Genomic DNA, 27,774 nt, shown 5'->3' with positions numbered 1-27,774 from the left:
CTTTGTCCAGGGCTCCTGCAGAAGGGTCTGTAGCCATCTCTTGTCCTACTAAGATCCACCCACACACTTGGAGATTAGAGTGAAAATCTGAGGCAGCCTGGACTGGCACAGGATGAAGGAGTCATGGCAGTTACCTGGAAAGTGAGCACACAAATGAAGGAAGCTCTTGTTGTGGTTGCAGGCTAACTGGACATTGAGGGAATGGAAGTTCATCATATTGATGGATCTCACAGGCTGGTCACTGGGTGCTTTGATGGCCTCATGGATGCAACTGATGATGCCCTGCACCTGGAAGAAATCCAGCGATAGAATTGGAACCCAATGCCCGCTGACTCTGTGAGGGCTTGTCTATCATTATATTATGCGCTGTTTAGCTCTGGTAAAGAGGCTATCAGTGATCAGCAAGATGCTATGGTGTGCAGTTATTTATGTGATGCCAGTAAGGTCTGCAACTGATCGTCAGAAGGAGCCAGAAGCCAAGTTCAAGCCTACATCGACTTTGATGGCCACTGGTAGGACACGGTGACTAGTGCTACGAGATCTACAGTGAGAAGGGCACAGATCTCTGTGACCATCTTCCTGAAGAGTCGCAGCCTCCCACAGCAGCGGCTATCAGTGCAGATAATTCTGTCTTTGAAGATAGATCCTGTGTTAAGAGTTTGGCCTCTATTGCCTTCCTGACTCTCTTTCCTCTGCCTCACCTTCCAGAGGCCTGGAGTGCTGCTCTTCCTGTGGAGGGTATTGCAACTCATTGCCACTGGGCCCAAAATTTGACAGTCGTGCCCCCATTGCCAGGGACCTTCCTTCTGGGCAAGTAGTCAATTTATTGTCCTTGGCCTCAACTGGAAGGAGAGTAGGACCCCTGTCCTGCCCTCCTCCCGCACTGATCATTGACAGCACCAGAAATGGCACCTTGAACTTGGCATGCCTTCTAGTCTTGACATTTTAGGAGCCTCCCTTACCTCTGTCCCCAACTTCAGGGGCCCTGAAAATTCAGCCCCTTGTACATTTCAACAGTGAAACTGAAACAGTTTGACATGCTCCATGTATAGCATGAACCAAGCGCAATATGGGAAACACTTCAGTGATATAAAAAAGGTTTTAAGCATGACTCTGGAGGCATTACACCACACAGGGGCCTGAATTTTTCCCTTGTCGGGTACGTGCAATTGGCAGGCCCAGGAACGGTCGGGAAATGGGCCCCCAACTGCAATTAGCCCCTGACCGCGATTTCACGCTGCCTGGTCAATTAATGGCCAGCCAGTGTAAAATGTGCACTGAAAAGCTCAGCACTGTCAGGGTGGGGGTGGGAAGAGGGTGGGCGATAATGTCACCATGGGCGCAGGCGAGTGCTTTGCGGGAGCCGCCATAAGGCAGACAACTGCCTCAGGGAACTGCAAAGCTGCAAATAATAAAATGAAGCATAAAAAAGCTGCAAAAAATGTCCATGCAGCATAATCAAGCACCTGAAAGCATACCTCATAAAAATGCTGTCCCCAGATAATTCTTATTATTTTATTTCCTAACAGAGATTTCAACCCACCCTTGGATGAGTTTTCATGAAAAATGTAAAGGCCGCCTGGCTGATTTGCCCGTCCACCATAAGGTTGGATGGGCTACGAAAAATCATGTTCAATTGCGCCATTAATGGGCTTAATTGCCTACTTAACTGTCGGCGGGCTCACTTTCGACTGCCACGCATGCCCACCGAGCAAAATATTGCGCAAGTGCGCAATAACATTGGGATGCTCGCCTGATGTCATCTCATGCCATTTTATGCCGAAACGGGTTGGGCACATGCCCGCCTGCGGAACGTAAAATTCTGCCTTAGGTGGTTTTACCGTCCACCACTGGAAGACAAGCATCAGCAATTATAAATATCCCTTGTACTCAACATAGCCAGGCAATCCAAGGCCTCTATTATATTCTCCCAGGTCTATATTATTGCGGAAAGTACGCAGGTGGCAAAGTCAAATCGCAACTTAGGAAAAAAGAAAATAGCCTTAACACACACTCATTTCTAAATTGGGAATGTTAAATCTGTTGTTCCGTAGCTGCTATTGATGTTTTAAATCCCACCCACAGGGTGAATTCAAAACACCAGAAGGAAGCACATGTTGGGCAGAAGCTTTGTGCGACATCTACTTGAAATCTTCATATAACAACTATTGGGTGGAACACTGAAATAAAGAACTCTTAGGCATAACTAACAAGAGACTCTTGTCAAAAAATATCCAGTCACCAGGGTCAATTTACTCTTCACAACTCTGAATCTGCACTCCCTTCACATTCTAGGACATCAAGGAAAATGCCAAAGGATTCTTCATGATAGACTGAGCGGTATCACTGAAAGCAAATTCACAGTTGATCACAATGCAGTTTGTTGCATTTCCAACTGAAACTAAGAGCTAGCCTGTTAATAGTACGACAGGGTGCCCCTGACACATTGAAACCATATTATAGTGTGTATGATCTCTTCTTATGCAGTACCTCAGGATTGAGAATAACTTGCTTCCATTATGGTTCAATGTGTTTTGAGAGGGCTGCTAAGTCCAATCCTGGACAGACTCTGTCACATGTGGGGCAGGTGGTGCTTGGAGGATCAGGTAGATAAGCTGCAGGGAGGTTTGCAGACCCACTCTAATGCCTCGACATCACCTCCGCATGTTCCCGATAAAGTCTCTCGATGTGTTTGGTGCCTTCCTGAATGAGCCTTCTCCATTTTGCTCAGTGACAAGCCAGAGACTCCCATGAGTTGTTGGGGATGTTTGACCTCTTCAGGGATGCTCTGAGGACATCCCTAAAGCATTTCCACTGTCTTCCAGTGAGTATCCTGCCATAAGAGTTTCAAACAAACATACAGGTTAGGAGCAGGAGTAGGTCATTTGGCTATTTGAGCCTCCTCCGCCATTCAATAAGATTGTGGCTGATTTGATTGTGTCCCCAACTCCACATTCCATTTAGCCCTGATAATCTTTGACTCCCTTGTTAGTCAAGAATCTATCTCCCTTTGCCAAAAAAATAATTAATGACCCTGCCTCTACCATTCTCCAGGGAAGAGAGTTCCAAAGACTCAAGAGCCTCAGAGAAAAAATTTCTTCTCATCCCCATGTTAAATGGGAGATCCTTTATTCTTAAACAGTGTCCCCTATTTCTCTGAACAAAAGTCATATGGACTCGAAACATTAACTCTGTTTCTCTCTCCACAGATGCTGCCACACATGTGTTTTTCCAGCAGTTTCTGTTTTATCCCCTATTTCTTATCTCTACAACAAGGTAAACATCCTTTCAGCATCCATCCTGCACGTCCCCTCAGGATCTTATATGTTTCAATAAGATCACCCCTCATTCTTCTAAACGCCAATGGATACAGAACTTTGTCCAATCTTTCCTCGTAACAGTTGAATGAACCTTCTCTGAGCTACTTCAAATGCATTTATATCCATTCTTAAATAAGGAGACCAAAATTGTGCACAGTACTCCAGATGAGGTCTCGCCAATGTCCTGTACATTTGTAGCAAAACATCCCTAATTTTATATTCCATTTCCCTTGCAATAAATGACAACATTCCATTTGCCTTCTTAATCACTTGCTGTACCTGCATACTAACTTCTTTGTGATTCATGTACCAGGACACCCAGATCCCTCTGTACCTCAGAGTTCTGCAATCTCTTTCCATTTAAATAGTATGCTGCTTTTCTATTCTTCTGCCAAAGTGGACAAATTCACATTTCCCCACATTATACTTCATCTGCCGAATTTTTGCCCACTCGCTTAACCTAGCTATGTTCCTTCGCAGACTCCTTATTTCCTCTTCACAACTTACTTTCCTCCCTATCTTTGTGTCATCAGCAAATTTAGCATACATTTTGTCGTTTTATCCAAGTCATTGATATAAATTGTAAATAGTTGACGCTTGAGCACTGATCCCGGTGGCACTCCACCCGTCACATCTTACCAACCCATTTATCAAGATTCTCTGCTTCCTCTTAGCCAACCAATTCTTTATCCATGCTAATATGTTACCCACCCACACAATGAGCTCTAATTTTGCATACTAACCTTTGATGTGGCACCTTGTCAAATCCCTTCTGGAAACCTAAGTACACCACATCTACAGGTGCCCCTTTATCCACTTTGCTTATTACTACCTCAAAGAACTCTAACAAATTAGTCAAACATGATTTCTCTTTCACAAAACCATGAAGACTCTGCATGACTGCACTGAGATTTTCTAAGTGCCTGCAATAACCTCCTTAATTATAGATTCCACCAATTTCCCCATGACAGATATTAAATTAACTGGCCTGTAGTTTCCTGCTTTCTGTCTCCCTCCTTTCTTGAATAGAGGAGTCATATTTGCCATTTTTCAATCTGATGGAATCTAAGAAATTTTGGATATTTAAAATCAATGCATCTACTGTCTCAGTAGCTACTTCTTTTAAGACCCTCGGATCCAGTCTATCAGGACCTGGGATCTGTCAGCTTTTAGTTCTACTAGCTTTCTTAGTATCCTTTCCCAACTAATTGTAATTTTTTAAGTTGCTCCCTCCCTTTCACTTCCTGATTCACAATTATTTCTGGGACATTATTTGTATCCTCTACAGTGAAGACAGATGCAAAAGATCTATTCAATGCGTCCGCCATTTCCTTATTTTCATTGCTAATTACCCAGACTCACTCTTAAGAGGACCAATGCTCACTTTACTTACTCTTCTCATTTTCAAATACCTGCAGAAACTCCTACTGCCTGTTTTTATATTTCTAGCTAACGTTCTCTCGTAATCTAATTGTTCCCACCTTATTAAGCTTTTAGAAATCCTTTGTTGCTCTTTATATTCTGTCCAAACTTCTGACCTGCTGCTCATCTTTGTGGAATTATACACTTTTTCTTTCACTTTGATACTACCTTTAACTTCCTTAGTTAGCTACAGATGGTGCATCCTTCCTTAGGGTCTTTCTTTCTCACTAGAATGTATCTTTTCTGAGTATTCTGAAATATTTTCTTAGACATCTGCCAATGTATCTCTACTGACCTATCCCTTAATCTAATTTCAGAGTTCACTTTAGCCAGCTCTATCTTCATGCCCTCATTTTTCCTTTTATTTAAGTTTAAAACACTAGTCTTAGATCCACTCCTCTCTCCCTCAAACTGAATGCAAAATTCAATTATATTATGATCACTGCTCCCTTGGGACGCCTTCATTATGAGGTCATTCATTGATCCTGTCTCATTGTATATTACCAGATCTAGTATAGTCTGCTCTCTGGTTGGTGCTATAATATGCTGCTCCAAGAAACTGTCCCAAAAACACTCCATGAACTAATCACCTAGCTATCTTTGCCAATTTGATCTGTTCAATCTATGTGTTCATTAAAATCACCCATGATTATTGCTGTACCTTTCTCACAAGCCCCCATCATTCTTCCTGTATACCTCGCCATACAGTGCGGTTATTGTTAGGGGGCCTAATGAACCACTCTGACAAGTGCTTTCTTACCTTTACCATTTCTCATCTGTACCTAAACTGGTTCTACATTTTGATCTCCAGAACTAAGGTCATTTATCACTCTATTGCATCAATGTCATCCTTAATTAACAGAACTACCCCTCTACCTTTTCTTAGCTTTCTGTCTTTTCTGAAAAGTCATGTACCCTTCAATATTCAGGTCCCATTCTTTGTCATCAAGTAGAGCAGTTGCTTCGGGGGTCTGAATGACATATCCTGCCCAGAGGAGCTGGTTTTGAGTGATTAGTGCCACAATGCTAGACATGTTGGCTCTGGATAGAACGCTGCTGTTGGACCATCTTTCTTTCAGGGAGCACAGTATAAATCATTGACGGACACTTAATTTTGATAAGATGGTGATAATCAATTGCTCAAATCAGTAAAGTTCAGGTCCATAGTTGAGGCACCAGTGACATATTCTAATAAGCAATTAGTGAAGAACTCAAAATTAATGCATCTATAACTGCCTCACATTGCCATCTTTGCAATTGAATAAAAGAGTAAGCTCAGCACGCAAGGTACAGTACGCTATTAATATACCCACCGTGGACCAGTGCTGTCAACAGCAGAGCAGTAATAAAATGCTCTGAGAGGTGGTTTAACCAGCCTGTCCACAAGGGCCAACAATGCCCAATTGCCAATGTAAATATCACTGCCAACAGCATGAACTTTCTATCTTGAATGGTTCAGCCCAGCCTATCCAAGTCGGTCAACAATAGGTTTTAACTTGTTCTCACACTGAACAATTTCTCCTTCAACTCCTCTCACTTCCTCCAAATAAAAGGTGTGGCTATGGGTACCCGCATGGGCCCCAGCTATGCCTGTCTCTTTATGGGGTATGTGGAACATTCCTTGTTCCAGTCCTACTCCAGCCCCCTCCCACAACTCTTTCTCCGGTACATCGATAATTACTTCGGTGCTGCTTCATGTTCTCGTCGGGACTTGGAAAAATTTATTAATTTTGCTTCCAATATCCACCCCTCCATCATTTTCACGTGGTCCATCTCTGATACTTCCCTTCCCTTCCTTGACCTCTCTGTCTCCATCTCTGGTGATAAGACTGTCCACCAATATCCATTACAAGCCTACTGACTCCCACAGCTACCTCGACTACAGCTCCTCACACCCCGCTTCCTGTAAGGACTCCATCCCATTCTCTCAGTTCCTTTGCCTCCGTCACATCTGTTCTGATAATGCTACCTTCAAAAACAGTTCCTCTGACATGTCCTCCTTCTTCCTTAACTGAGGTTTTCCACCCATGGTCGTTGACAGGGCCCTCAACCGTGTCCGGCCCATCTCCGCCCTCACGCCTTCTCCTCCCTCCCAGAAACATGATAGGGTCCCCATTGTCCTCACTTATCACCCCACCAGCCTTCGCATTCAAAGGATCATCCTCCGCCATTTCCGCCAACCCCAGCATGATGCCACCACCAAACACATCTTCCCTTCATCCCCCCGGCGGCATTCCGTAGGAATCATTCCCTCCGGGACACCATCGTCCACTCCTCCATCACTCCCTACTCCTCAAACCCCACCTATGGCACCACCCCATGCCCATGCATAAGATGTAACACCTGCCCCTTCACTTCCTCTCTCCTCACCGTCCAAGGACCCAAACACGCCTTTCAAGTGAAGCAGCATTTCACTTGCATTTCCCCAACTTAGTCTACTGCATTCGTTGCTCCCAATGCGGTCTCCTCTACATTGGAGAGACCAAACGTAAACTGGGCGACAGCTTTGCAGAACACCTGCGGTCTGTCTGCAAGAATAACCCAAACCTCCCTGTCGCTTGCCATTTTAACACTCCACCCTGCTCTCTTGCCCACGTCTGTCCTTGGCTTGCTGCATTGTTCCAGTGAAGCCCAACGCAAACTGGAGGAACAGCACCTCATCTTCCGTCTAGGCACTTCACAGCCTTCCGGACTGAATATTGAATTCAACAACTTTAGATCTTGAACTCCCTCCTCCATCTCCTCCCCCTTTCTGTTTCTTCCCCCTTCCTTTTGTTTTTTCCAATAATTTATATAGATTTTTCTTTTCCCACCTATTTCCATTATTTTTAAATCTTTTATGCCCCCACCCACACTAGAGCTATACCTTGAGTGCCCTACCATCCATTCTTAATTAGCACATTCGTTTAGATAATATCACCAACTTCAACACCTCTGTGTTCTTTTGTTCTTTTGTCTGTGACATATTTTGATGATCTGCTCCTATCACTGCTTGCTTGTCCCTACAACCACATCCCCCCCTCCATTTCTCTCCCCCCACCACCACCTTAAACCAGTTTATATTTCACCCCAAAACAAAAACAGAATTACCTGGAAAAACTCAGCAGGTCTGGCAGCATCGGCGGAGAAGAAAAGAGTTGACGTTTCGAGTCCTCATGACGCTTCGACCGAACTTGAGTTCGAGTCCAAGAAAGAGTTGAAATATAAGCTGGTTTAAGGTGTGTATGTGGGGGGCGAAGAGATAGGGAGAGAGAGAGGTGGAGGGGGGGTGTGGTTGTAGGGACAAACAAGCAGTGATAGAAGCAGATCATCAAAAGATGTCAACGACAATAGTACAATAGAACACCAACTCCAGCATGATGCCACCACCAAACACATCTTCCCTTCATCCCCCTTATCGGCATTCCGTAGGGATCGCTCCCTCCGGGACACCCTGGTCCACTCCTCCATCACCCCCTACTCCTCAACCCCCTCCTATGGCACCACCCCATGCCCACGCAAAAGATGCAACACCTGCCCCTTCACTTCCTCTCTCCTCACCGTCCAAGGACCCAAACACTCCTTTCAAGTGAAGCAGCATTTCACTTGCATTTCCCCCAACTTAGTCTACTGCATTCGTTGCTCCCATTGTGGTCTCCTCTACATTGGAGAGACCAAACGTAAACTGGGCGACAGCTTTGCAGAACACCTGCGGTCTGTCCGCAAGAATGACCCAAACCTCCCTGTCGCTTGCCATTTTAACACTCCACCCTGCTCTCTTGCCCACATGTCTGTCCTTGGCTTGCTGCATTGTTCCAGTGAAGCCCAACGCAAACTGGAGGAACAACACCTCATCTTCCGACTAGGCACTTTACAGCCTTCCGGACTGAATATTGAATTCAACAACTTTAGGTCGTGAGCTCCCTCCCCCATCCCCACCCCCTTTCTGTTTCCCCCTTCCTTTTTTTTCCAATAAATTATAAAGATTATCCTTTTCCCACCTATTTCCATTATAATAAAAAAAATAAAAAAAACACCCCCACTAGAGCTATACCTTGAGTGCCCTACCATCCATTCTTAATTAGCACATTCGTTTAGATAATATCACCAACTTTAACACCTACTTGTTCTATTGTACTATTGTCGTTGACATCTTTTGATGATCTGCTTCTATCACTGCTTGTTTGTCCCTACAACCACACCCCACCACCTCCTCTCTCTCTATCTCTCCGCCCCCCACACACACACCTTAAACCAGCTTATATTTCAACTCTTTCTTGGACTCGAACTCAAGTTCTGTCGAAGGGTCATGAGGACTCGAAACGTCAACTCTTTTCTTCTCCGCCGATGCTGCCAGACCTGCTGAGTTTTTCCAGGTAATTCTGTTTTTGTTTTATATTTCACCCCTCTCCTTGTAAAGAAAAATCAGTTCTGCTGAAGGGTCATGAGGACTCGAAACGTCAACTCTTTTCTTCTCCGCCAATGCTGCCAGACCTGTTGAGTTTTTCCAGGTAATTCTGTTTTTGTTTTGTTTTGGATTTCCAGCATCCGCAGTTTTTTGTTTTTATAATAGGTTTTAGTCATTTGCTGGTCTTGATGTATGTCCCCCAACCAACCAGACAGGTAGAAGACAAAAATGTGCAGTTGTATTCTCCGTTGTTGACAATTCCTATTGACTGCCTCCCATAATATAAACATGGTTATTGCCGCATAATCAAACCCAGCAACATGGCAGGAATGCCCCTTGAAATATCAGTTCTCTATAAATGCACACAGGAAGGGATGCAAAACCTGACTGAACATACACTTTTAATAATTACTGTTGATATTATTGAATGCACATTTAATGGAATCATACCATATTCCCTTCTCTACCATTTAAGTGGGTAAATAAAGAAAAAAACTGGTTCAGACAGTGCTACTGCTACTGCAATAACATCACTGGCAGTAAATTCTATCATTTCCAAATTGTCCTTTGTTTAAATGTACAGCATCAATTTGCTGCCTTGCAAATTACACTTGGTAAAATAACTATTTAAATTCCTCACAAGGAAACAACCTTCATCACCAACCATCCCAAGGAGATGTTATGGCTCTGACAATCACATATTTCCACAATCCATGGAGTGGAAATAGAGGAGGATAAAATAGTAGCAACTCACCTCGAAGGAGATCAGGCGTCTGTTGAGATGGATCATGAATCCCAATGAGTTGCCAGTCAAAGTCATCATTAGAGCCTTGGACATATTCACACGGACCAGATTCTTCATCAAACGTGCACTCTCCTGTTGACAATGAAGGAGACAGTTTATGATTTTCCTGTGGAATTTTCAGAGATCTACCCAACTCATTGAACCAAGCCAGCAAAAACCAATATAAGATCTTCAACCAGAATCACAGAATCACAGTGCAGAAGAGGTCCTTCGGCCCATCGAGTCTGCACCGACACGTGAGAAACACGTGACCTACCTACCTAATCCCATTTACTAGCACTTGACCCATAGCCTTGAATGTTATGACGTGCCAAGTGCTCATCCAGGTACTTTTTAAAGAGTGTGAGGCAACCCGCCTCCACCACCCTCCCAGTTAATGCATTCCAGACCGTCACCACCTTCTGGGTAAAAAAGTTTTTCCTCGCATCCTTCCTAAACCTCCTGTCCCTCACCTTGAACTTATGCCACCTTGTGATGACCCTTCAACTAAGGGGAACAGCTGCTCCCTATTCACCCTGTCCATGCCCCTCATAATCTTGTACACCTCAATCAGGTCACCCCTCAGTCTTTTCTGCTCCAAGGAAGACAACCCAAGTCTATCCAACCTCTCTTCATAACTTAAATGTTTCATCCCAGGCAACATCCTGGTGAATCTCCTCTGCACCCCCTCCAGTGCAATCACATCCTTCCTATAATGTAGTGACCAGAACTGCACATAGTACTCCAGCTGTGGCCTCACCAAGGTTCTATACAACTCCAACATGACCTCCCTACTTTTGTAGTCTATGCCTTGATTGATAAAGGCATGTGTCCCATATGCCTTTTTCAACACCCACTAACATGCCCTTCCCCCTTCAGGGATCTATGGAAACACACACACCAAGGTCCCTTTGTTCCTCAGAACTTCCTAATGTCATGCCGTTCATTTAATACTTCCTTTTCAAATTACTCCTTCCAAAGTGTATCACCTTACACTTTTCAGAGTTAAATTCCATCTTCCACTTATCTGCCCATCTGACCATCCCGTCTATATCTTCCTGTAGCCCAAGACACTCAACCTCACTGTTACCCACCCGCCAATCTTTGTGTCATCTGCAAACTTACTAATCCTATCCCCCACATAGTAATTTATGTCGTTTATATAAATGACAAATAATAGAGGACCCAGCACAGATCCCTGTGGTACGCCACTGGACACTGGCTTCCAGTCACTAAAGCATGAACACTAACTCTCTCTACAGACGTTGCCTGACTAAAGTATTCCCAGCAATTTCTCTTTTTATTTCAACACAAAGGGTTCTTTTTCTTAAATCTATGCTTGCCCATTCCTGAAAGCATCGACTCCTCCCTGGGGCAAAGTTCCAAAGGTACCTGTTGCCCTTAACTTTGTCCAGATAATCACTACTCATCTACAATTCTGGATGGACTGCATTGAGGGGTATTTTATCACAGGGACATTGACTGCAAAGCTTCACACTGTGTTCACCCACTAACCCCACATATGCACACACACAGGCACACACAATTTTAGCAGACGTTGATGGATAACAATTACAGGTAAACCCCAATTAATTTTTCTCTCCTTAACTCAGGTTAATTATAGCCCCTGCCTTATCACTGCCACATCCTGCACCCAGCCCCTCAAGCAGCGTCCTGTTTGAAATCAGGTAACCATCACAGAGCCTAGAGATGACCTGGTCTTTGTGCTTAGCTACTCACTGAAATAAACCAACTACCTTGCTGGTGTAGAGAAAATGATATTTAATGATTAATTTTAGTTTAGATCACACAATCAGAGTATATTGATCGATTAATCTTATGGTATACTATCCTCTTAAATTGGAGCTGATAGAAGACTCCATCGTTTAATATCATGTGACTCTGCTTAGCTTCATTTGACAAAGAAAGGCACCATGGGATTTTAGACACAATGAAGTAACATACTAGTGATAAAAACAAAAAAACTGCGGATGCTGGAAATCCAAAACAAAAACAGAATTACCTGGAAAAACTCAGCAGGTTTGGCAGCATCGGCGGAGAAGAAAAGAGTTGACGTTTCGAGTCCTCATGACCCTTCGACAGAACTTGAGTTCGAGTCCAAGAAAGAGTTGAAATATAAGCTGGTTTAAGGTGTGTGTGTGGGGGGCGGAGAGATAGAGAGAGAGAGAGAGGAGGGGGTGGGGTGTGGTTGTAGGGACAAACAAGCAGTGATAGAAGCAGATCATCAAAAGATGTCAACGACAATAGTACAATAGAACACATATGTGTTAAAGTTAAAGTTGGTGATATTATCTAAACGAATGTGCTAATTAAGAATGGATGGTAGGGCACTCAAGGTATAGCTCTAGTGGGTTTTTTTTTATATAATGGAAATAGGTGGGAAAAGGAAAATCTATATAATTTATTGGAAAAAAAAGGAAGGGGGAAACAGAAAGGGGGTGGGGATGGGGGAGGGAGCTCACGACCTAAAGCTGTTGAATTCAATATTCAGTCCGGAAGGCTGTAAAGTCCCTAGTCGGAAGATGAGGTGTTGTTCCTCCAGTTTACGTTCCAGTGAAGCCCAACGTAAACTGGAGGAACAACACCTCATCTTCCGACTAGGAATTTACAGCCTTCCGGACTCAATATTGAATTCAACAACTTTAGGTCGTGAGCTCCCTCCCCCATCCCCACCCCCTTTCTGTTTCCCCCTTCCTTTTTTTTTCCAATAAATTATAAAGATTTTCCTTTTCCCACCTATTTCCATTATATAAAAAAAAAACCCCACTAGAGCTATACCTTGAGTGCCCTACCATCCATTCTTAATTAGCACATTCGTTTAGATAATATCACCAACTTTAACACCTACGTGTTCTATTGTACTATTGTCATTGACGTCTTTTGATGATCTGCTTCTATCACTGCTTGTTTGTCCCTACAACCACACCCCACCCCCCCACCTCTCTCTCTCTCTCTCTATCTCTCCGCCCCCCACACACACACCTTAAACCAGCTTATATTTCAACTCTTTCTTGGACTCGAACTCAAGTTCTGTCAAAGGGTCATGAGGACTCGAAACGTCAACTCTTTTCTTCTCCGCCGATGCTGCCAGACCTGCTGAGTTTTTCCAGGTAATTCTGTTTTTGTTTAACATACTAGTGAGTTAATTACAGAACAACTGCTGAAGCGGCCCCAGTTGCACTTATCTCCATATCACAGAGCCACATTGACTTGCCGCCTTCAAGGTTGAATGGGCAAGCTTACATCCCCTCACATCGTAAAACCTTTTCAGAACCTGGTGCTATCGGAAAAGTTAGGAGGGATTTAATATATAGAGAGGAGGGAAATAGTGACAACAGCTATGTTCCACATTTAGTGTTAACTTGTAATATTTTAGAAGAAAGCAATTATATTTGGATCAATGTAATTTTTGTATTAAGAGTAAACTTTTCCAATAGTGTGTTACCAGTTTTGTAACTGTATAATCTTTTTAGACTTTTATCACTCAAGCCTATGTATTAATTGAATGTATGAGACTTTACTACCTTAAATTTTAAACACTGATTGCTGCTGTACACTTAAATTTTGTACACACTCTGTATAACTTTTAAGTACTACCTATTTTATAGTCGTTTGTATTAGTACTTTGCAATCTTTTGCATTAGGCATACATAGTTTTAAAGTTATAAGCAACTCTTCCAAATCATCCTTTTGTTTTAAAAGCAAAATAACTCTTTCCAGTTACCAACAACCACAGAAATAAAAACAGCGCCGAGCAGATGACTTGCAAAGGCAGTTATTGATAAAGGTTCTGATTTAATGAGGATTTAATTAAATAGTCTGAGATGATGAGCTCAAGGTATCATTCATGAGGACATGACAGCATGCCTCCCCTACCGTAAACAAATAGTCAAAGGAAGATACCATAAAACACCCTTTTGTCTGAGCAAGAAGTTATTAAAATAACAGAAATAAACTTTAATGAGGAGGATGGTCCTGCAGGTAATTGGCATTTTAAGAAACCAGTCAGAAAAAAGTGAGAAATGACATCAATTGACTGCCATCATGCTTGGGGCCAATCGCAAACAGATCGCGCACCTCTTAAGCCAATTAGAAAATAGCCTCGACTCGGTTAGGCCAATCAGAATAGAATATCATTAATCACGTTGTGGGTTATGGCTTGGAAAGAGTTAATAAGCAGCAACTTTCACTGACAAACATGTGCTGAATTTGAAACTGAAGACTGCTTGTTAGCTGAAAGCAGAAGATCAGAAGACTCCAGAGAGAGAGAGAGAGGAGTGTCGATCTGCACCCAAAGCTGAATCGGGAAGCAAGAACTGTAGTACACCCGTAAAGTCGCTGCCCTGCTGTGATAAGTATTAACTTATAACTTATTAAAGTTTCCTGAGTTAGTTCACTAAGCTGTCTCCTGTTGCCTTAATGGTTAAAGTCTCAAATGAACAAAATTGGAATTTAAGTTCAAAGAACTTACACTGGGTCATCAATATACAAGGGACTTTTAAAGGAGACTAAAGAAGCTGCGATTGCTCTTCTGAATGCAGTGAAGGTTAACAGGAGATTTAATAGAGCTGTTCAAAATTATGAAGAATTTTGGAAGATAAGAAAAAAACATTCCCAATGGTAGGAGGGTTGGTAACCAGAGGAAACAGATTTAAGATAATTGGCAAAAAGAGTCAGAGGGCAGAAAAGGAGACATCTTTTCACACAGTGAGATGTTTGAATCTGGATTGTGCTGGCTGAAAGGATACTGCAAGCAGATTCAAAAGTAACTTTCAAATGGGAATTGGATTATATACTTGAAGTGGAAAAAGATTATAGGGTGTGGAAACAAGCAAGTGAGTGGGTTTAAATGGATAGCTCTTTTGAAGAGTTGGCAGAATTATGATGGCTGCATGGCCTCTTTCTGTGGTGTATAATTCTATGAATTTACATTATAGGAGTGCAGCTGATGGTAGGTTCATCCATGGCTTTCTCTCGTCAGCTTTTTTTTTATCCTTTCACGGGATGTGGGCCTCACTGGCTTGGCTAGCAATTTTATTGCCCGTCCCTAATTGCCCTCAGGAAGGTGGTGGTAAGCTGCTTTCTTGAATCGCTGTGGTCCATGTGTTGTAGGTAAACCCAAAGTGCTGTTAGAGAGGGAGTTCCATGGTTTTGACACAGAGACAGTGAAGGAATGGCAATATAATTCCAAGACAGGGTGCTGGGTGGCTTGGTGGGGAACTTGCAGGTGTTAGTGTTCCCATGCATCTGCTACTCTTGTCCTTCCAGGTGTAGAGGTCACGGGTTTCGAAGGTGCTGTTGAAGGAGCCTTGGTGAGTTGCTGCAGTATGTTTTATAGATGGTACACACTGCTGCTACCGTGCGTCAGTGATGTGGAGAGTAGACATTGAAGGTGATGGATGAGGTGCCAATCAAGCAGACTACTTTGTCCCGGATTGTGTGGAGCTTCTCGAGCGAAGTTGGAGCTGCACTCATCCAGGTAAGCGGAGAGTATTCCATCATACTCCTGACTTGTAAGTAAGGGGGTGAATTACTCCCCACCGAATTCCCAGCCTCTGATTTGCTCTTGTAGCCACAGTATTTATGTGGCTGGTCCAGCTGCACTTAATACTATAATGGTCCCTAAATTTGGACAACTAACAGGATTTAGACCTAAGAAGGCTGTGAGCCAATGATTATGTCCCCAGATTAAAGGAGTGGATGAAAGGATTGAAGGGATGGTTGCCAAATTTGCTGATGGCACAAAGATAGGTAAGAAAGTAAGTTGTGAAGAGGACATAAGGAGGCTACGAACAGATATAGAAAGGTTAAGTGAGTGGGCAAAGATCTGGCAATCGGACTATAATGTGGGAAAATGTGAAATTGTTGATTTTGGCAGGAAGAATAAAAGAAAAGCATATTATCTAAAAGGTGAGACTGCAGAGCCCTGAAGTGCAGAAGGATCTGGGTGTCCTAGTGCATGAATCACAAAAGGCTAGTATGCAAGTACAGCAAGTAAATAGGAAAACTAATAGAATGTCATCATTTATTACGAGGGGGATTGAATACAAAAGTATGGAGGATATGATTCAGTTGTACAGGGCACTAATGAGACCACATTTGGAGTACTATGTTCAGTATTAGTCACTTTATTAAGGAAGGGTGTAAATGCATTGGAAGCAGTTCAGAGAAGGTTTACCAGACTAACACCTGGAATTGGTGGGTTGTCTTATGAGGAATGGTTGGACAGACAGGGCTACTATCTGCTGGAGTTTAGAAGAGTAAGAGGTGACTTGATAGGAACCTTTAAGATCCTGAGGAGCCTTGACAGGGTGAATGTGGAGAGGATGTTTCCTCTTGTGGAAGAATCTAGAACTAGGGATCACTGTTTAAAAAGAGGTTCGCCCATTTAAGACAGAGTTGAGGCAAAATCTTTTCACTCAGAGGGCTGTGAGTCTTAGGAACTCTCTTCCTGAACATTTGGTGGAAGCCAGAGTCTTTGAACATTTTTTAAAGCAGAGGTGGATAAATTCTTGGTAAGCAAGGGGGTAATAGGTTATCGGTGGTAGATGGGCTGCAGATTTCAGGTTACTATCGATCAGCCATGATCTTATTAAATGGTGGAGCAGGCTCAAGGTGCTGAATGGCCTGCTGCTCCTTGTTCGTATGTTTGAGTCAGTTTCACTACATTAAGGGCAGGATTTTCCCGTTGGCGAGCAGGGGGCGGGGCCCGCTCGCCAACGCGTAAAATGACGTGGTGACATCGGGCAGAACTCTTGATGTCACTGTGCCCCATTTAAATTTTCAGGTAGGCGGGGCGCATCAAAATCAGCTGTGCATCCGCCGACCTGTCAATGGTCAACTGAGGCCATTGACATTGAAATAATTAATGGATCTGCCCGTCCAACCTTAAGGTTGGCAGGCAGGCTAGGAGCCCTGACCGGAATTAGAAAAATGCATGAAACCTCATTCACAAACAGGATGAGGTTTCATGTAGGTTTTAAAAAATTTTATTAAAGTTTTTAAAAAAATTATGGACATGTTCCAACTTGTGACAGCTGATGTGGGGTGGGGAGGTGAGAATAAGGGGTCTGGGAAGAGAAGGAATGCCCATGATATCTCTGCCTTGCCCTGTGGCCAACTGTAGTTCCTCCACTGTCATGGAGATCAATACTGCTACTTTCCTCCTGTAATGTTCAGGATATCCATCACTGGGGGTTTGGAGAAAAATGGACAGGGAAGGAAAGAAGATTTTGCTTTATTGTGCAGTCAGTTGGATACTGCAAATCATTTCATCTCATTTCCCAAGATATTATCAAACAGTAAAGTTTTCGTCTCTGAATCAGAAGGTTCAAGTCTCACTCTACCATGTGAGAACATAATCTTGCCAAACATTTCCAGTGCAGCACTCAGGAAGTGCTTGCACTGTTATCTTTTGAGTGAGATGTTAAGCTAAAGCTCGGTCTGCCTGATCAGGTGGAAATTAAAGAGCAGAGAATTCACTTGGTGCTCTGGTCAATGTTCTTCAAACAACATAACCACACACAAAAAGAAACAAACTAATCATTTATCTCATTTAGTGTTTCTAGTACTTAGCTCTGTATAAATCCACTGCCATATTTGCCCATACATGAGTGACTAGTTGTAAGATAATTTGTGGCTTGTTGAGCACCTAATAAGGCACTAGACAAATGGAAGTTCTTTCTTTCTTTCACTTGTTAGGAAAGAGAGATAGTTTTTTTTTAATTCATTCAAGGGATGTGGGCTGCGCTGGCTGGGCCAGCATTTATTGCCCATCCCTCGTTGCCCTTGAGGTGGTGGTGGTGAACTGCCTTCTTGAAACCCTGCAATCCACGTGGTGTGGGGACACCCACGGTGCTGTTAAGAAGGGTGTTCCAGGTTTTTGACCCAGGGACAGTGAACGAACGGCGATATACTTCCAATATACTTCCAAGTCAGGATGTTGAGTGACTTGGAGGGGAACTTCTAGGTGGTGGCATTCCCATCTATCTGCTGCCCTTGTCCTTCTAGATGGTAGTGGTCATGGGTTTAGAAGGTGCTGGTGAAGGAGCCTTGGTGAATTCCTGCAGTGCATCTTGTAAATGGTACACACTGCTGCTATTGTGCGCTGGTGGTGGAGGGAGTGAATGTGGTGCCACAAGCGAGCTGCTTTGTCCTGGATGGTATCAAGCTTCTTGAGTGTTGTGGGAGCTGCACTCATCCAGGCAAGTGGGGAATATTCCATCATACTGCTGACTTGTGCCCTGTAGATGCTGGACAGGCTTTGGGGAGTCAGGAGGTGGGTCACTCATCACACTATTCCTAGCCTCTGAGTTGCTCTTGTAGCCACAGTATTTATACGGCTAGTCCAATTTAATTAAGTTATATTGGTAATTGTAGGTGTTAGGAATAAGTTTTAACTTTAAAGTTTAAGTTTGATTTGTATTTCTGTATTTATGCGTTAAGAAAAGGTAAAATTGAGTTTTAGTTTCACTTTAAAAAGGTGCCTGCATTTCTGAGAGTTTTACAGCTGTTGCAGCCAAGTTAAACAAACCAGAATAGAGAAACTGGGAAGTTGCCTAGCAATGGGGGTTGAGAGGCAGGTCCCTCCCACAGATACACAGAAGAAACTAGAAACATCAGTTTGATTTGGAAGCTGTTCGAGTTCAGCTGGTTTTGAAGACAGCTGCAAGGAGAGACTGGAGCGAAGGAGACAGATAGCAAGTCCTAAGCTAAAGAAAAGACCCCAAAATCCAAGGAACAGGAGAAAGTCCCCAGAAGACCTTCTAATCAAAAGGAGAGGAAGCTGGAAAAGGTCCTGAAAAGTGAAGTTAAGAGCAAGGGGCAGACAGAAAAGCTGCAAGCTTCAGGTTTAAAGAGACAAAAGCTGCAGAAAGTAGATTTAAAGCGAGAACATCTTACAAGAGGCAAGAAGGTCCAAAGAGATAACTGAAGGTCTGTAACTCTTTGCTATGGGCATGTGAAGCAGTGCTGTACTGTTGACAGCTCAGTCAGTGAGAGTATGTGCAAGAAAGCTTGAACGCATGTGGTGCACCAGTGGAGAAAAATATGGAAGGAGAGTTCGAAATCTTGGAGGCAAACCCTTGCGGAAGGCATCTAAGAGAAAGCATCATTTTGGGAGAAGATTCCAAAGCAAGTTCTTGGAGAGTGGAGATTGGAAACCCTCGTGTGAAAGACGGTGTTCAGTGAGACTGGCTGGCTTATGGTGGGACAAGCGTCTGGGGGAAGCTGCTGAGAGATCCATAGTATTTAATTGAGAAGGCATGTGTTACTTGGTTTCAGAGTGTGGTATGTCTGACCACAGGGTGCCTATTGGTTTACATTGACTGCGTACTTATTGTGAACATTAGAGTATAAGATAGCTTTTGTAACTTGTGTTACCTTACAAATCTGTATATATCTGTAAAGGTATACAAGTGGATAAAGGAGTATTGTAATATAGTTCATCTTTTCTTGATGTATAAATGTTTTATTCTTTTTTTAAAAAAGTTCATTAACTAACTCCGGTGACTCTGTACAGTAGCCCCTTTCCACGTAACTAAATAAACAAATAAAAATTAGGATCAATCAAGCCAGGTTCCACCCTGGGATCGGGCTTGTCCAGTAGTAACATCAGCTGGGGATCATAACAAAGTCCATAATGGAAGAACAGCTTTTGTGTCAAAAATGCCATCAAGGCTTGATCAGCCACACAAAACTTGGGCCAGGACTTTATGGCTCTTCCCACCCGGCAGGATATTATGGTCCCACTGAACTGAATGGAGACTTAAATGGCTAGCCACGTCCACCGGGAGAAGACACGCCACGGTGAGGCTGTAAAATCCTGGCCATGGGATTGGGGAGGAAGTCAGGAGAATATAATTTCAACAATAAGACTACCTACACATAAAACTAAAACTTTAAAATTAGTCCACATAGAAACTGGGACCAATTAGCCACACAAATAAAAGTTTACCTCACAATTTGTTTCCAAAAACAAATTTTTTTTAATTGAATTGTACACTCGAGAGCCTTTTGAAGCATATCTCAATATTGTCATAAATGCCAAACAATTGGCTTCAAAATTGTCATGGTAACATAATACCATCTACTTGAAAGTATATACCACAAGTATTTTTCAGGTCAAGCACAATTTCTTTGCGATTCTGTGAAACAGCACTCCCAAAGGGTCATAAATTACAATTAATTTAAAACTCTTATGGGTGAAGCAATTCTCATTGATGTACTTGAATCAATCGTGTTAAGAACCCTAGGTCTCATTGCATCCAAAAGTATCTGGGCACTCTTTCAAGGAATATTTATGTGACTGCATTTAAAGATATTGTAAACTAACATATATAATTCTTTCTTCAAACTAAACATATGTGGGGCGGGGCAGGAGCTTTACATTGTAATTTTATATGACTTCAGAGTAGGACTTCAACCAGCTTCTGTGACAAAGGTGACCCATGCATGTAAACTGGCTGTACAGTCAGGCTTGAGGCAAAGGGAGATGTCTTTGTTGATTATATTCCCTCTCTTTGTTTACATCAATACCTTCACCTCAAAATTTAAGTAAAAAAATTGCTTGATGGCTAGGACTGCTTGTTGATCATGTTCATATATGCAGGTTAACAGGCTATGAAATAGTGAAAGTTCAATTGCTGAACCATTAAAGCAGGATACCAGCATGAAATCAACATGCTTAATTTAACACAAAAATAAAAGTACCTGGAAAAACTCAGCAGGTCTGGCAGCATCTGCGGAGAGGAACACAGTTAACGTTTCGAGTCCATATGACTCTTCAACAGAACTAAGTTAAAAATAGAAGAGAGGTGAAATATAAGTTGTCATTTTACATTCCGGCGTGTTGGGCCCGCGCCCGCACACTGAGTGTAAAATTCTGCCCAGTGTGTTTATTTTTCCCAAAGGTTACTTATATAACAGTGCTATGAGAGAGTTTTATTATCGGGGAGATAAAGTCCAAAGGCATAGTGAAACAATGGGTATTTGCATTCAAAGAGGAAGATATGTATAAAGAAAAGACTGTTTGTAAGGGAAAACATTTTTAAGAGCTTGCAAGTCTGTGAAAAAGCCTTCAGTATCTATGCCTCAACCTGCTGCCTTCAAAGGACTGCAGTTAAGAAAACTCACTTAGAATTCGACTTGTTCAGGGTATCATATTTCTTTCCCTGGGTCTTTTAAAATCTATGTGTCTTACTGTTGTTTTAATGAAAATGTAATTGGGAGTTAGCTTGATTAGGGGATTTAGAAGTTATCATACTAGTAATTTGTAGATTGATGCATGTATTTAAAATCATTTCTCTTATTAATAAATGGTTAATCTAGTTTTATTAAAACCTAAGACTTGGTGGTCTAAGACACCACATCAAGGCACCATATCTCGAAATTTATACAAATTGAAAATTAGTTGTGACAGTCGTTTCAAGTTTCCCTCTGGGATTTGAACAGCTCAGCATTTACTATCAGCTATGCCATGACAGAAGTCAATATCCTGTCTTGTTCGTCAGCAGTCACTTTAAACAGAAATATTGACAGGTAAGAAACTTGGAACTAACAGAACAAAACTAAGTAATGCTGGAGATGTGAGACTCATTTCTAATAAATTACCTTGTGCCAAGTAGTTAGAATTTGCATTTTGGAAATGGAGTATGGGAGATTTATTTATAATAAAACTCTTACTTACAGAGTCCAAGTTAAAATATTTAATTATATATGACATGGTGAACAGTCTTAGATCTCATGCCCTCATGTCTATCCTTGGCCTGTTGCAATGTTCCAGTGAAGCGCAACACAAACTGGAGGAACAGCAACTCATCTTCTGACTAGGCACTTTACAGCCTTCCGGACTGAATATTGAGTTCAACAACTCCAGATCATGAAATCTCTCCTCCATCCCCACCCCCTTTCCAATCACCCTCTTTCCAATAATTTATAATTTTTTAAAAATGTATTTTTCTTTTCCCACCTATTTTTAAATTTATTTCCATCTTTTGTTTTAGCCCATTTCAATCCCTTCCCCCCACCCACCCCCACTAGGACCATCTGCCAGTTCCTTGTCCTGCTTTCTACCCTAATGTCCCCATTAGCACATTCCTTAGATAATACCACCATCTTCAATACCTCTTTGTCCTTTTGTCTATGACATCTTTAGCAATCTCTTCTTTCCCTCCTATCACTGGCCCTCTATCCAGCTCTAGCTGTTCCACCCCCCATCTACCAGCTTATATTTCACCTCATTTCTCTATTTCCTTAGTTCTGATGAAGAATCATACGGACTCGAAACACCAACTGTATTACTCTCCGCAGATGCTGTCAGACCTGCTGGGTTTTTCCAGCTATTTTTGTTTTTGTTTCAGATCTCCAGCATCTGCAGTATTTTGCTTTTTGCTTTAGTCTTAGATCATGTTACATGGCATGAGACAACCCTCGACATTTTGGTCAGACTAAAATGGAGCTGCAGCATTGCAGAGTGTTGAAATAGCAGCATGGTGACTGCACAGAAAGACTTTGAAGACAGTGTCGGGATAGTGCTTAACGAAAGAGCCACTAAGCAGACGGGTCCTTCATGAAGAGTTTGTGGTGCACAGCCTGTCAGTTCAGTGAATGGGACAGTGCCTCGGGAAGACCAACACCAGGTTAGCTCAGTCAGGAAAGGCAAGGACCAGGGTGTGGGCCAGATCGAAGCAAGCAAGGGGGAATCAAACCAAAAAAAAAGTCATAAAATTGGGCCAGAGAAGCTTGTGATTATAATGGGTGGAGCTTTGGAAAAGCACACAAAAGCGGCTACAGTGGCATTCATCCCAGGTACAAAAGGAGATGGAAGGTCAAAACGTACATTGTCAGAATGTCCACAAAATTCCCCAGTGTGAATTGGGGTGCAGTTGACCTACTATCTAAACTCAGAATGTTTAAACAGCGTACAGGGCAATGGTTTCTTGATTCAGGTGTGCTTGACCCAGACAAGCAGGCCATAAAAATTCACCTTGCAATTAGAAATGAAGGTCTATAGGCTAAACATATCAGGATTAACAGAAGAAGAGCTAAGTGATCCCCACAAGATATGGGCTACATCAGAAGACCAGTTCATTATCAGGTTAAATTAATGCATTCATTGACTAGAGTTCATGTAATTTTGACAACAGCCTACAGAATCCATTTACCCCTTTGTCAGCAGATGCGGAAAAAAGGATATGTACTGTGATTTTTCAAATGTAGAGCTAACAGACATTGTTGAGTTGGTGATCGCATCCACTCCCATGGAAGCACTGCAGAAAGATCCGCCAGACAATCCCAAAACATAACATCAAAGAACTATTTAAGGATGGACGTAAGTACGAAGCGATCCTCGCAGGTCGATGAAGCTTACAGGTTCTAAGTACAACCCCAATTTTTGGCGCATTTACTAAAACACCCAAACCTAGCAAGACTGTGAAAAGTATGGCCTTCAGCATGTTATCAAGGGAATGTCCAGCTTTTAATCAATTCTGCAAGGCATGTGGCAGAAAAGTCATTGGCAGTTGTAGTGCACTAGAGCAAAGGCTGGTGCAGCTACAAAGAGCCATGTGCTGATCGAAACAGACTGTACACAACAGGTGCCTTGTAGCAAAAAAAATGACCATGCGGTATCCCGTCAGAAGCATATACACAAGGTGACTGACAAACCAGAAAATGAAGATGATGTGCGCAAAGAGACGAAGGGGAACACATGTTTCACAACGTCCATCTCATGGAAAACATAGATACTGTCGCACCGTCTGAAATGTTTGCCAAGATTCAAATGATCTGCCCTAGCAAAGTTGGTAACTACTCATTATTAGCCAAGATTGACGCAGGGGCAAGTGCCAACATACATCTAAAGAAGGGTCATACAGACTCGAAACATTAACTCTGTTTCTCTCTCCACAAATGCTACTAGACCTGCTGAGTTTGTCCAGTATTTTCTGTTTTTGTTTCAGATTTCCAGCATCCGCAGTATTTTGCTTTTATTTTGCCAACATATTACTCCTGAGAATTCTAAAAGACACATATTCACAGAAGTGGAGGGCCATGGCAAAAACTACTACTATAAAACTTTCAGCATCCAACAGCTCACTGATTCCGTGCACAGGATCCATAGTCCTAAAGTGCAATTACAATCAATCCTCCTGGGTGTCACATCATGGAGACTAAAGGCCCAGCGACTGCAGGCCTACCGGCATGCTGTGACTTTGCACTTGTGACAGCCTATGGAATCAGTCAGACCTCAGAAACTACTCCTATCACCTCAGTTCATGACTTAACATCAAAATTTCCAGAATGTTTTGACAAAATTGGGAGTTTCAAGGGAGCTGCAACATTATGCTTGCAGGAGAATGCAAGTCTGTCAACTGATCTGGTACATTTTGCACAATCAAATGCCAGCAGCTACAAAAAGAAATGGAGAAAGATTCTACACTACAACAACTGAGGAAAACCATCATTGAAGGATGGCCTGATTCAATTCAGCATGTCCACAAACACATAAGACTATTTTGGCCTTACAAGTACGAACCAGGCATCTCCCGGGGAGTCATTTTTAAAGGCAGGCAGGTCATTGTACCCTAATCTTTGCAACATGACATTCTTCAACAACTTCATCACTCACACATGGGCACAGGTCAGACAAAAAGACTTACAAGAGAGAAAATCTATTGGATGGGTATGAACAATGACATTGAAGTCATCATCAAGAAGTGCGAGGCATGTCAAGAGCATACCTGCTCCACTCTCTCAGAAACTAGAGAGCAACTTTTAAAACTGCAAGAGAAGATGACCAATGTGCACGATAATGTGATAGAGAAACGCCATGAATATAGTTAGGACAACAAGTTTGCATCCAAGATCCCACAGAAGGTACGTGACGATCAGCTGAGGTGATAAGGATTTGTTTGGAACCAAGGTCCTATGAAGTCATTGCACACAAAAGGTGCAATGGTGAAGCGTAAACAAGGAAAAATCAGATCCATCCCAGCTCCTCAACCACCATGCAGTTCCATTGCATCGAGGACTAGATCCCAAATGAAACCAGGGATAACATCCAAGAATGACAATCCCACAGATCACTGTGAACAATTAAAGAAGCCTCCAGACAAAGTTACCATTACAAGGTCTGGGCAAACCAGCAGATTACTTCTACATTTTAGAGACTCAGATTCACTAGTCCTATACACTTATGTAATGGTAACTAAATATGAACATGTAGTTGAAATAGTTGTACTTCTTTGGAACGGGTGAAATATCTTTAAAAAGAAAGGGGGATGTTGTAATACGCCTTTATGGGATTGCAGCATGACATCACCAGAAAGAAAGAAAGTGTCACGCGATCCAGTTTTAGTTTTGCTTTTGAGCAGACACATATGACACAACTCTGTTGCTGATGGGTCTTCAAGCTTCATGACTCTTGTAAATATGTTCCCATGTGCCTAGTCAATATATCACACATAACACCCACCTTCAGTGGTGGGGGTAACTAATTGATTCTGCCCTTACCCGAAAATTTGTAGCTATTTCCTTTAAACGGAAAATATCATTGGTGTGATATTTCCTCGGTTTTCATTTTGTTCACTGAATGTTAATAAAAACCCTTCCAAATTCACTTATCATCACATCATTACGGCCATCATCACAATGACGGTTAACTGCCTGTAAACAGCCAATATAATCTGAACATTACTTTCAACATTTAGGGATTTGACAGTCAGACATGCCTTGCTGAATGCAGGGATAATGACTTTGGACTAGATTAAAAATCAGAAACAGACTGACAGTTTTGTATAGCAGTTTGCATTTCACTACTAAATATTGATAATGACTGATATCCTAAAAACCCTTTATTCCATGTTTATTCTAGAACTGTTCAATCTTCTAGGGAACGTAGGCAGTTTTATCCATCCTATTCTGGGATTTTATGGTTTTTAAGTGTTGAGACACTAAAATGGAAGATTTAGGGTAATAACTTTTAGCCACCATTTCCCCACATTCTGGACTCTTTCCTTTACTTTACTGCCTGAACATTTCTCTCCTCATCTTCAACAGTCTCCTCAAAACCTCATTTCCCAACAGCACTTCTGGGCATGTCCTGTAATTTCTTTCCCAATTCCTGCTTTGGTGTTCCCTTATCTCTTGTAAAGTGCTTTTGGATATTTGATTTGTGAAAACTACCACATACTGTAGATTTTTATTGATTTGAACAATTAGGAAAGATTAACTTTAATGGGCTGAATGGCAATTCTAGCCTTTGACTGGTCTTAAGCACACATCACTGTCCCTTCTTAAAAAAAAATTATAAATTAACTGCCTCTTTCTTCTCTCTGTCAAATGACCAAGTTCCATGGGAAAAAGCAAGAGAAAGTAAGACAAGGTAGTTTTAAAATGACACAGGTAAAGAAGTTTTTGCAGATCCAGTATCAGAGCCAGAAAGATCCACAGTACTGCACGCAGTGCAACACATTATGGTATCTGCAGGGTAAGCCTGTCATTGGAAGCTCAGATTCTTCTCAATCAACTCCACGTAACCCTTTAAGAAAATACCCTAACAAGTAGGTTAGCTCTGGTTGGCTAGAAGCAGGGAGCTCATCAGTGTTCTGTGCAAGCGACTAATTGGTTTTAACTGGCCAAACTTCAATAGAAACCCTGCACTCTGAGAAGGAGTCTCTAAGATGTAGCTGTTGCAAACTTCTGTCCAAAGTCACTCCAAAAGGCAATAGTTCACAAGATGCTAATTATTAAATGGTTTGGAGTGAAAATGCTGTGAAAGCTTGACTCTTTTTTGTGATGCAACTCTTAAGAGTTCTGACAGATGTGAAAGCTAGAAGCGCCCACCCGCACCCTCATTTTTGTTGGCGCCTGCGTCGTCCCGCCCCCCTTGGCAATGCTGAGGGTTTCTCAATGCTTGTTTCTTACTGGCTGGCCATTAATTGGCCAGCCAGCAAGAAATTGCATTCGGGGACTTATCATGGGCAGAAGCACATTCTAAAAATGTCTGGTTTTTGGACAACTCCAGTTTTTGGACAGCCTTGTATTGTACAAGGTTCCTGACCCGGGAGTTATGTGACAAAAGTCTTGTCATTGACAAGGCAAATTCATCAGTTTCCAACTCTGATTGGCAAATGAAATTCAGGAGCAGGGAGAGCCCTGGGAATGAAGGAAAAGGAAAAGAAGGCAAGATGACCAGGCCACTGTCATTTATAGAAGCTTTACTCCAGTCACCCCATCATGGAGTGGTACTGGCAACAGCCTTGAAAAATTCTATTAGCCCCACATCTGGTCGAGAAAGAAAGATAAAGATTCGCACAGGAGCTGGTTGTGAAGCAGCCTCAAAGTTTTTTTTTGTATTCAGCATGGAAAACCCTTTGAGCTGAGTGGTATGATGTAATATGGTAATGAGCCACACAACCCAAGATTGTCCCAGTTTTAGATCAGTGTGGAGTTTGTAGACCTCAGTCATAGCAGCAGTGGGGGGGCAATTTTGCATCAGCTCTCCATATAGAGGGGGAAAAATTAGCACTGATTACCCCTGCTGGGAAGTGGTAGTGTGTCAACATTGGATGAGGATAGGGATCAGTCTTGGGTATAATGCTCCCATGGTACAATAGTACTGACTCTCATTGATGAGGCCTATACAACATTTAAAAAGTGCCTATAATGTAGTAAAACATACAAAGGATCTTCCCAGGAGTATTACCAAACAAAATGTGACGCGAAGTCTATGGAGACAGGTGAAGAGGCACGAACATACAAACACCTGAAATAGGAATGGGTGTAGGCCATTTGGCCCTTGAGCCTGCTCCGCCATTCAATAAGATCATAGCTGGTCTGAC

General features: G+C 42.4%; 1 protein-coding gene across 7 annotated transcripts in view; it reads right to left on the bottom strand.

The window, feature by feature from the left end:
- Nucleotides 1-27,774, bottom strand: part of ptprub (protein tyrosine phosphatase receptor type Ub) — an 818,938-nt gene that overhangs the window by 517,412 nt on the left and 273,752 nt on the right. For all 7 annotated transcript variants that reach the window (XM_041212606.1, XM_041212611.1, XM_041212608.1 and 4 more), the window contains one exon: nt 9,884-10,006. In XM_041212606.1, the coding sequence (XP_041068540.1) occupies nt 9,884-10,006 (123 nt within the window). The remainder of the gene's footprint in view (nt 1-9,883; nt 10,007-27,774) is intronic.

Source organism: Carcharodon carcharias, chromosome 19 (assembly GCF_017639515.1).
Source record: "Carcharodon carcharias isolate sCarCar2 chromosome 19, sCarCar2.pri, whole genome shotgun sequence".
NCBI lineage: Eukaryota > Metazoa > Chordata > Chondrichthyes > Lamniformes > Lamnidae > Carcharodon > Carcharodon carcharias.
This window is presented reverse-complemented; position numbering and strand designations above follow the sequence as displayed.